Here is a 10,572-nt window from a genome sequence, read left to right as displayed (position 1 = left end):
CACAACTATATCCACACTCTAGATTTTTCATTGCCATATTATGAAAACAAGTAAAAGCTTCAAAATAAATTGTATTTTAAAAATGGTAAAAAACAAAAAAAACTATTTCCCCAAGAATTCCACAGCTCAAAACAACATATTCATTTCTTTGTTTCTTGCTTGTTTCCATTAACATACCTTTTCGAAAGGTATATAGTTATTTCATGTTAATCTTTAATATTTGATTACAACCATGGTTAATGGAAACACAATTCCGTGCTTCTTTCCATCAGCTTCTTTAGCTTTACCAACTAACTTCAGGTACCAAACTTTCCTGCCCATCCTTTTTAACTTTGTTTAATAGGCTGTGGTATTTCATAACAATGTGCAATTCAACCATACCATAAGTCCCAATTTTCTGCCATGCATCAACATCTGACCATAACCCTTTGTGTGAAATGGTGAGCTATGACCCCTTTCAGTAAACTGGCCTACCTTTATACTGCCTATTTCCCCTCTCCACAGCCACTCTCATTTCTTGAACCCTTTTATAAATGCTGGTGCCTCTCAGTCAGTTACTTCCCCTTGCACCACTTCAGAGGAAATCACAATTAAACAAAACAAAATACACGTTCCTTCGTCTGTGTTATTTGTTTAATAAAAGTTAAGAATTTACATATATCTGCAAAGATCACACTCATACTATAGAGACTCTGGTGTGCCTAAGTGGCAATGTGAAGCTGCAACATCCAGTGAGGAGTGTACATTCAGTGACAGTCTGAGCACTTGTTAAATGTGACCTATGCTAAAAAGATAGCATTTCTCTCTGGCTATAGTGAGCAACCTCACTAACACTTGCAAGAGCTAATGTTTCACATATAGTAGTTCCACAGTGAGATGACTAATTCAAAAACATTTCACAATTTTCAACGGTCATGCATAATTAAAACCCCTGGACAAGAAGACTAGGTCATCATAGGTTTCTTCTTCATATGCTACAGAGTGGGTAAAAAACATTTTGTGCAAGTCAGTGAGTAGGACAAGTACTGAATAACAGAATTGCATGTTCAAAGATGAAACCCTGCTATTTTTGCTTTATGATCCTCCACCTGTCAACATACTGCAATAAACATCTTCAGAGATTTAATCTATGGTCAGAACTGCAACTATTCATTTTTCAACATCTTTCAGACATTTCAAGTTTCAAAGAATATTCAGTACAGGCTCTGTTTAGATGGTATTTCCGCTACAATAGTAGAAAGAGATCTCCAGAAGCCTTACACAAACCTCTCCCAGGACAGGCATATGGTGGACTATACAGCATACAGTATGTGCTACTATACTCTATGATTATTGTCAATCAGGTCTATGTGTGAATAAATGTGTTGGCATTTTGGATTTTGAACAGCAAGTAGATGTTTATGTTCTATTACAGTTTGTAGCAAGTTGTAACATATTGCAAAAATCTGACTGGTTTCTGGATTTCAGCTTCATACTGAATCACTCCCATCACCTTATTTTACTTCATCACCTTGTGTTTATAGCTGATTATGAGGCTTAAAATTAATAGATATTAGGGTTCCTTATTTTTTATTGATTTGTTACATTTTTATTGATTGATGAATTCATGTGAGAAAAGCCCATCACAATTTCCCAAAGCCTGGGGTTATATTTTTCAAAATGCTTATTTTGTTTGCCCAACCACCATTACTCAGAGAATTTCAATTTACGTCATCACCATCAATTTTTGGCATTTTTGCTTCACTTAATGTACCAGTTAACAAAATCGTTGTAAATTTTCTGTCAACAATCAGTAATCATTTCAGTACTAAATGAATAGTACATGTCCGAGTGTGGTAGTGACTGATTCACTGCTGTTCACATTGCCCCTGGCCTCCAGACACGGGGCTGGACACCCCCCTTGGTGGCAACAAAACGTGGTTTGGGTGCCTGAACTGGGTTGGACTTGAGTGGGGGCAATGAGGCAAGGATACTGAGCTCGGGAGCGCTCTGGAACTGCTTGGCGTTCTGGAGCCCAGTGGTGTATGATACTGGAGTGTAAGGTGTAGGAACTGCATGGGGCACAGGGTTTGGAATAGGGGTGGCAGAGAATTTTGGAAGACTGGGCAGTCCAGCTGGTTGGGACGGAGGTGAAGCTGGGGTTGGGGCACTGACTGGTGCTGGTGTAAACAGAGCAGCTGGTGTTGGAGTGAAGGGAGCAGGAGGTGGGGAGGTCATGTCGGAATGAGTCAAACGTTCTCCAAGAGTAGTAGCTGAGCGGGGTGCAATGACTTTTGGAGCCAGAGTGGGAGCTGACATAGGTGTGGGTGTGGAGAATCGCTTGACCTCAAAGACACGAGCTGTTTTGATAGGGATCTGCTTAGGTGAGATTAGTGAACTGCCCACCATTGTTGGTGTGTAGTCACCCTGCTGCTGCCTCTGGGCCTGGTAAGAAGGCATTGCTGATAGATTGGTAGCACTGCCCCCATAGTTGAACATGGCAGAGTTGAGCTGGTAGGGCTGCCTTCTCATGAAATCCAGAGCCTTGATGCCCTCTCTTTGGGAGCCTCCTCTACCCCTGCTGTCTGGCTTGCCTGTGTCCTTCTGAGGCCCTGTAGGGATAGAGGGGGCCAGGAGTGGGTTGTACCCAATGGGTGGAGGGGCACGGACATTCGGGGAGTATTTCCACTGAGAGGGAAAGGAAGGATTAGGCAAGGAATCAATAGGTTGGGCAGCACTGTGCGAGGCCACTTCCTGCGGGTAAGGGGTCTCAGGTGGGGTGTCAACTACATACATACCCATGCGGCTCTGCCTGCGGGCAAACAGCTGGGCTCCTTTACCCCCTGCTTGAAGAAACTGTGGGGCCTCATGGATGACCCTAGGCTTGGGTGCCACTGGAGGAGGTGCCCTCCCCATGCCGACCTCGCCACTGATCTCCTCCTCTTCACCATCATAGATAGTCTCAGACAGTGGTTGGCCATGTTTGTGTCGTGTGGACCTGTCATCCAGCCTCTGCACCATAGACAGTAGATCAGGATTGGGGGATTTCTTTGTGACATCTGGCACATTGAACATAGGTTTGGGTTTGCCACCACGCCGTCGAGCCTCAAGTAAGATTCCTGTCCGACCTGATGGACCTGAAACAGGAGTTGGAGCTACAGCTTCTGGTTGGGAGACCACTGACACTGTAGCTACAGGGGTCATAGAAAATTGAGGTGAAGGTGTCTGAGCAACTGGTAGCTGAAGTGGAGGCACTTGGGCTACTGGGTCAGCTGAACCAGGAATTTGAGATACAAGAGGTACTGGGGCTGTAGACACTGGTGCTTGCATGGTCAGGGGCATTGAAGGCATACACACTGGGGGTACAGTTGCAAATGGAGCATGATGAACAGTGTTTATTGTTGGTGATGACTGAATTTTTTCTCCAGAGGTAGAGATGGCTGGAGCGTGAAAGGTAACAGGAACTTCTGGTGTCAGGGCCAAGGAAGCCTGCGGTGCAGAAGATGAGGGGGGCAACACTGATGGAGGACCAGGGGGCCACAGGGACATTACAGATGGAGCATTAGTGGTTAGTTCAGAGGCAGTGGAGAATGGTGGTGGCACAACAGCTGTTGAGGCAGGACGCTGGGTTGTCTTTGCAACAGGTGGTCTGAACGTTACAGGGGCAGTTGCAGCTCGAACGCTTATAAAGCCAGGAGTGAAAGGACGTGCTGTTCTGTTAAGAACATTACTAGCAGATAATTCTGGTAGTGGTGTTTCAGCTGGTGGTGCAGGTCTTGTCAGAATAGTCACGGAGGCAGTGGCTGGTTTGGGTGCCACAGGTGGAGGTGACATCACCACGCAAGCAGTACTAACTGCAGAGTAGGATAGGTCCCCATTAGACATTCCATGGGCTGCAACTGGACCTGGTGCCTCAGAAAGCTCTTGCTGTATGGCTGTAGGACCAGGTGGTATCATCTGCTGAGGCTGGAGGTTTGGTTGCATCTGTGGTTGTATTTCTGGATGTAAGTGATACATCTGAGGCTGCTCCTGGACTTGGGACTGTGGAGGAATCTGTGGTTGTGCTGCCTCTAACTTCTTGGCATGCTCAGCTGCCCTCTTTCTCTGTTGTTCAAACAACTGGGCGCCCTTACCTGCAGTTTCACTCAACCCTGGACTTGGAGCATCCTCTGCTCCATCCCCACGAACTTCAGTGCCTGCAGTTGCCCTCTTCTCCAACATATCCAAGTAGTCACTATCCCAAGTTGGGTCAGGAACTGCTGAGAAACCATCCTCATCAAACTCTGATTCACTGCCAGGGAATACCCCATCCTCCTCTTGTGAGTCTGGACACCTATCCTCATCCACACTACCGAAGCTGGTGAGGGTATACTTCTTGGAACGCTGCCGCCTCTTCTTGAACATCAGCACCCCTTTGGAGTGTGGGTTAGGAGCATCTGTCAGTAGGGACGCAATTGTTCGACACTTGCTTTTGGCTTCCTTTACATGTTTGTCTTGCGGTGTGTCCCCTCGGTTCAGTTCTGCAGGGTATGAAAGCCATAGCTATTAGACACAGTTTTACAATAGCATGACAAAACTGCTGTAGTAAGGCGAGAGAAGTCTGAATCAACAGATTTATCCGAGAACTGACTCTGACATTAGCAGGAACATTGCCTACAGGAACACTTCCGGGAAAATTCCAGGCAAGCCTTCAGCTTTTCACATTAGCTGGGGTGAAGGATACATTTGCACATTATTAGTCTTATGTACTCTGACATCTAACTTAACTAAAAATATTTGCAAGCTAGTGGAAAGTTGAATGTTGTAGGTGACTGGAAGGAGAACTTCAAAGGGTAGCCACAACATATCCTTTAACTTGTTGTGGTATTAAGCAGATTATCATAGGCAACCTAATTCTGTTACCCTAATATGCACTGCCATGTGAAGAGAGTTCTTAATTTGTCTAGAACAGGGTTCATAAGTAGGACATTAGAATGTTAAACCTGTACTCAGTGATGACAAGGGGGATTTACAAGAGCAAATTTATTTCAGCTCTTAGAACAGCCCATTGACTTCGTACCCCACCTCTGTCCTTTTCCTGGGCGCATTATAGATGATGGACAGGATGACAAGTCTTAGGAAAGAATGCTTGGTGAGTGTCAGTGCTCTCTATCTGTTGTTGCGTCCCTGCATTGTCACAGTTTTTGACCTTTATTTGTGAATACCAAAAACTGTAAGACATCCCTTGTTGATTTTTTCAGGCTTCTCTAACTAGAAATGATACATTGTGATATATGGTTAACACTGTGAAACGTCATGTTCCTTTTGCGACATATTAGATGCAAAAAACAGTCTTCAACTGCAAGTCAAGGTGACTTACCCATGTTCCCTTTTGTACCTGCGTCATTCCATCATATCATGCAGCTTGATGAAGCACATTGCTATGTTGGTGCATTTTACACAAGCCTAAAAACACCCTTTAACCAATTTATTAGGGATGTAAACTTGTGATGGTCCTCAACTGTACTTACTGGCTTGCTTAGCCTTTTCCATGTAGGTTGTTGTAAGCTCCTCGTCAATGGGTTTATTCACAGGACCCACCATGGGCACAAGCTGGCTGCGAGAGCCGAGCATCAGGGCTTCCTTTGCCCTCTCAGGGGATACCAGTGGCACATTGGCTGGCTCAAGAAAGCCACTATCCTCCTCTTGGCCTCCATCCCGTGGCCCCTGGTCATCTGCTGAGGAAATGATGGAGGAGGTCTCAGTGGATGTCTGTGAGGACCACATTCCTGGACCAGGAGGCTGGTAAATCACCTCCCTCCGTGCCACCCCTGGTAGCCCCCCTCCTCCATCTCCATCTCCCCCACGGCCATCCAACAAAGTGGGGAAAGCATGTGCATCTGGAGCACTGTCATAGCCACTCATTTCCGATGTCTCACCGCCCTCAGGGGAGGCTCGTCCTGTTGGTTTCCCTGGGTTGGAGTTGCTGGGGCTGCGACGTTTCTGCCGGCGCTGCCTCTCATAGCCCGCCACGTCTGCATCACTATCAGTCTCGCCGTAGTAAGCTTCACTACCAGGTGGAGATGTCAAACCACTGGTCAGGGAGGAGCGGCTGCGGTGGACCTCACGGATGGGTGCATGGTGGGGATGGCTGGGTGACATGGCACGCAGAGCAGCGCGGTACTCTTTGTCTATACGGGGAGATGGGGCACGGGTCACAAGTACCACGGACTGAAAGCCAGCAGGCACCCTGCAAACAAGTGGATCATTTAAAATATTAATGTGGCCAAATGAAAGGCTCAGACATGATATTAGAATCTAATTTCCTAAATCTTTTTCATCTTTTCTTAGAGTGAGTATGATCTTAGCAGAAATATTTTAGTCCTTATGGAATATACAGTAGTATCACGCACATGCACATTGTAAATAGTGCATGTTTTGTGTCAAACTTGAGTCCTTGACTTGTGCATAAAATAATTTTGTCTTGATCTTTTACAATGGGTTGATGATGATTTGTCTCTAGTAAGAGTGTTATTCTTTTGTTCCTCTGACCTTTTGACCCGGATGTGTAATATCCCAGGGGAGCTGTCGATAAGGTCCATGGCTTGAGCATGGGATAGTGTTCCACATGGCTGTTCATTGATGGACACCAGCTCATCAGCCTCCTGCAGCCCAGCCCTGCATGCCTTGCTGCGTTTACGCACCTGCACAAACAAATGAAGGCCAAATTTCACTCACTCACTCACAGAGATGACAAAAAGTTACACAAATTTTGAGTTTTGATGCGTTGATTTTTGAGCTTGCCCTCAAGGCAAACCCAAGTCCAAGAGATTTGAATGCTGTTAACTAAATGGAAGGACATATGTATATTTCTCTGTTCTGTGTTAATCATGTTTTTCATACTGCCAAGACCAAATCTCTTCAGTGCAACTGAGTAATTGAATATTCAAGGTGTGTAGCTGTGCAGGGCCTACCTGATGCTCACAAATTTATATTTTATTGTTCCAGGTGTTTATCATATCAAAATATGACTTCTAACTTAAGGCCAAGTCTAGAGGTCTACAGCTGACACTTGAAGGGTTGATGTACAGTAGATACTTAAAAGAGGACGAGACAACTTGTACAAACATCATCGCTCTTCATCTGTCCTTCTTTCCTTGCTATTGTATTATTACTAGTAAGTTCGGCTGTTGTAAGTGCAAGGAAAAAAAAAACTGACAGGGTATGCTGCTGTCTTGTCCTGGTTTGTGATAGTGACTGACAGAGAGCAGATTTTGTCCTGACAGCTCGATCTTGCTGCGGACATATGCCACATATTGCAGCTCGAGTGGAGCAATCACACACACTTTAACAGGGAAATGCTAGCCAGCAGCCATCTTCATTTGGTGCTTTGCTATTTGTGCCCAAGGTCTGTCATGACCGTGGCATTATGCCCACCCTAAATTGCCTCAGGTCTATGCAAGTCATGTCAACATGTTCCATAATAAATTCATAGCAGATTTTTCAAAGACAGCAGCTGAAGTGTCGATTGCTATCTATGAGGGCATTGCTGTGTATTAAATTGATATTGTATGTTGGATTTCAGAGATAAGGAAGCATTTCTTTGGCTGACCTTATTACTGCCGTTTTCTTCCAGCTATTCTGGTTCGCCCGTAATGAAATCCCACATCCCCATTTAGCTAAGCCTTTCAAAGTGGCCTGTCACCTTGTGGTTGCAAGTCATTACAGTTATAATACCCTTACATGCTCTCACATACACACCACATGGACTGGTACAAAAATATACATATAAATATAAATAAACACACATGCATTTGCAAGAACACCCACAGGCACAATCCCAGCACTGACACAACGGTTCTTTCAGTGAGGCACCAAACTGCTCCACCTGTTATAGTCAGTATAGCATGAGACCTGACAAGATAGCACCTTTCTGCTCTCAGGGGTGAAGGAGCATGCTGTTTTAGATAGTCAGACAGAAACAGCTGTTGTTATTTGGTGTCCTGTGCCTCTGTGTACATACAAGCGCATTCTGCGTAAGTCAACTACATGCAGGATTAACAGTTTGAAGAGCAAACATTCTTAAGATAAATACTGTCTATAAGAAGTGATTGTTTTATGAATGTGATGATTGTCTCAGTGGTATGATCTAGAGGTGCATGATCCAAAAGCATGTTTTTTTTTCTGATAAACAAACCAAAATTAGCCTCTTAGCCTGTAAAGATTGGCATCTGTCCAGCACAGGGGAATCTTTGTGAGACATGTTGCACCATGAAGAATTTGTGAGGTCTGTAAGCAGATACATTTCCTTTATCTAATGAGAATTGTTGCACCAATGTAAGTTTTTTAAACATAATTGTGCACGATAGAGAGCTACATATACAATGGTTAACTTGTAGTATATGACAGATAAGAAAGGTTTACGATAAAGTATAAACATAAAGGTGCACCGCCCATTACAGAATTCTTTCTGTTGAACAAGCTTCTTCATTCCTATTGAGCAACCGAAGAGATAATCATTGCAATGCAATCGCATTTTGTGGACGAACCCACAAAACATTTTATTGACAAAGTTTGCAAACATACTAAAACTGACAGGCTGAAACATTTGGAAAATGTAAACAAAATGACGAACAGGACATCATGAAACTTCACTGAACTGCTAGAACAAGCAGATAGATCATGTATTATATGTGATGTTGTCAGTGTGGGAAAAAAAGTGAAAAATAACTTTTTTAAGCTACGAAAGGGAAGATTTATTATATTATATTACTATCCTGGTCATTTATTTACAGCTCATGTTGTGCCTGAACAGGAACAATATGCAGTACAACAGAGGTTTAGCAACTAGGATTCCTTCTGCAGATGAAACTACAAAATAGTTATACATTTTCTTGAAGCAGTAAGATACTGAGTAGTGCGTGTACAAAAATAGTGTATGAGGTTAATTTTTAAGTACTGAGCTGAAATACACACCTTGGCTGACCCTGTGGCCTGCTGTTTCTCAACCAAAAATAGCCACCTGAAAAAGTAGTTCTGCTCAGTCAACAATTATTGAAAAGGTGTGTGGATATGTGCATTTATGTGATGTATGTTCCTATCAACATGCATTACGTGTGTGTAGTTGTATTAAAACCTGAACTATCGCATCCAGAAATAAGATCTCTGTATATAAAGATGTCACCTAGAAGCGAGTCAGCCCAAGTTTCTTTAAACAGCAAGGAGCCAAGAGCAGCGACTGTGGATCACATCATAAGTCATGTCACAGATCGTGATGACATGGATACTGACTTGATACAAACGTCACAGTACCTGAGTGTTTTTTAAGTATTTACTTTGGTTTTTCTTTTTCTTTGTTTTCATTCTTTCTCTTGAAAGCATAATGAATTCTTAAATGTAATATATATATACCCCTTTGGCTCACTTGCCGATCTTTGCTTTCTCAAATGGAGATCAAGATTCAAATCTGGACTGCTTCACTGGTGCCAAATGTGGACACCAAATTCTTGTGAAGAATTTGCTCTAGGGGAGTAAAATGAGCTGAGGCTCATGAGAGTTGTAAGGTTAAATTTTTCCTTCACACAGTGAATATTTTCTTTTGGTGAACTTGTTATGTACAAGATGTAGATGTATAAATCACATTGGTATTTTATATCACAGACACTATTGTGGTTGAGTCTAACCTGAACTGAAGCAACATCAAGAACTGAACTAAATCCAGACTTTTATTGCATTGCTCACTTTGTGGTCCAAATAAATGTAAGGTAACCTGCCTGCTTAATTATAACCAAGCATGGCCTGAGTTTCTTACGAAACATTGAAGTCGTGGAAACATGCTTGTTCAGTGGCTTAAATGAGAAGATTTTCATGGGTGAATGGTGTGTAGTATCTTTAAGCTCCTCACAATAAAGACAAATTGACAGCCAATAAAACAATGACCTTGATGTAGCAAAACTCTTTGCTGCAATGTGCATGTTTCACGGCTCAGAGCGCCACTGACGAAGAGCATTAGCAGGTAGCACAAAGTCAAAGTCATTTGTGAAAAACAAACCGAACAAACCAAGGAAAGACAAGTTCAGATTTTCTGGTCAGTATCGCTCTTATTTCACTAGAACTTTGAGCTTTATGCCGTCTAATAAAGGAAGATATGCAACAGAGCTGCCCAACATTCCCAGGTGAACTTGAATTTTAAAGTTCACCCAGTCAATCATCAGTGTGCCTCTGCATGAAAACCATTCTCAAACAAGATGATGACTCATGTTCAGGCCCCAAACTGACTTGCATGACGCCAATATTCCATTTCAACTTTATTCACAGTCCTTTAAATCTCTACTTGTGCTTATTGTAGAACCGTTGAATCTAACACAGTTTTCTATTTTCCACTCAGCAAACCATGAAATGACTGCTTCCCTCCAACCTGCTGAGTGACCCACCTTACCTTAGCCACCTGGAGTGGTTTCTGGTGCTCCACACCTCCCTGGAGACGAAAGCCCCATGGCGCTCCACCGGACAATGTAATTATCACTTCCTCTGCAACCATTGTTCTGCTCTCTTTGTCTTTTTTAGCTTTTCTTCTTTTTCTTGGTTATTTTCCACTCCTCTTTGTTTTTTATG

General features: G+C 43.3%; 1 protein-coding gene across 1 annotated transcript; it reads right to left on the bottom strand.

The window, feature by feature from the left end:
• synpo2la (synaptopodin 2-like a) lies at positions 1-10,572 on the bottom strand. Its single transcript, XM_041947614.1, has 4 exons — positions 10,397-10,572; positions 6,511-6,662; positions 5,490-6,208; positions 1-4,499 (listed from the first exon to the last, which is right to left on the bottom strand). Exons 1-4 carry the CDS (start codon positions 10,496-10,498, stop codon positions 1,858-1,860), a joined length of 3,615 nt encoding a protein of 1,204 aa, XP_041803548.1. The 5' UTR covers positions 10,499-10,572; the 3' UTR covers positions 1-1,857.

The sequence above is a fragment of the Chelmon rostratus genome, chromosome 11 (genome assembly GCF_017976325.1).
Source record: "Chelmon rostratus isolate fCheRos1 chromosome 11, fCheRos1.pri, whole genome shotgun sequence".
Taxonomy (NCBI): Eukaryota; Metazoa; Chordata; class Actinopteri; order Chaetodontiformes; family Chaetodontidae; genus Chelmon; species Chelmon rostratus.
Note: the sequence above shows the minus strand (reverse complement) of the source record. Positions and strands in the feature narration are given on the sequence as shown.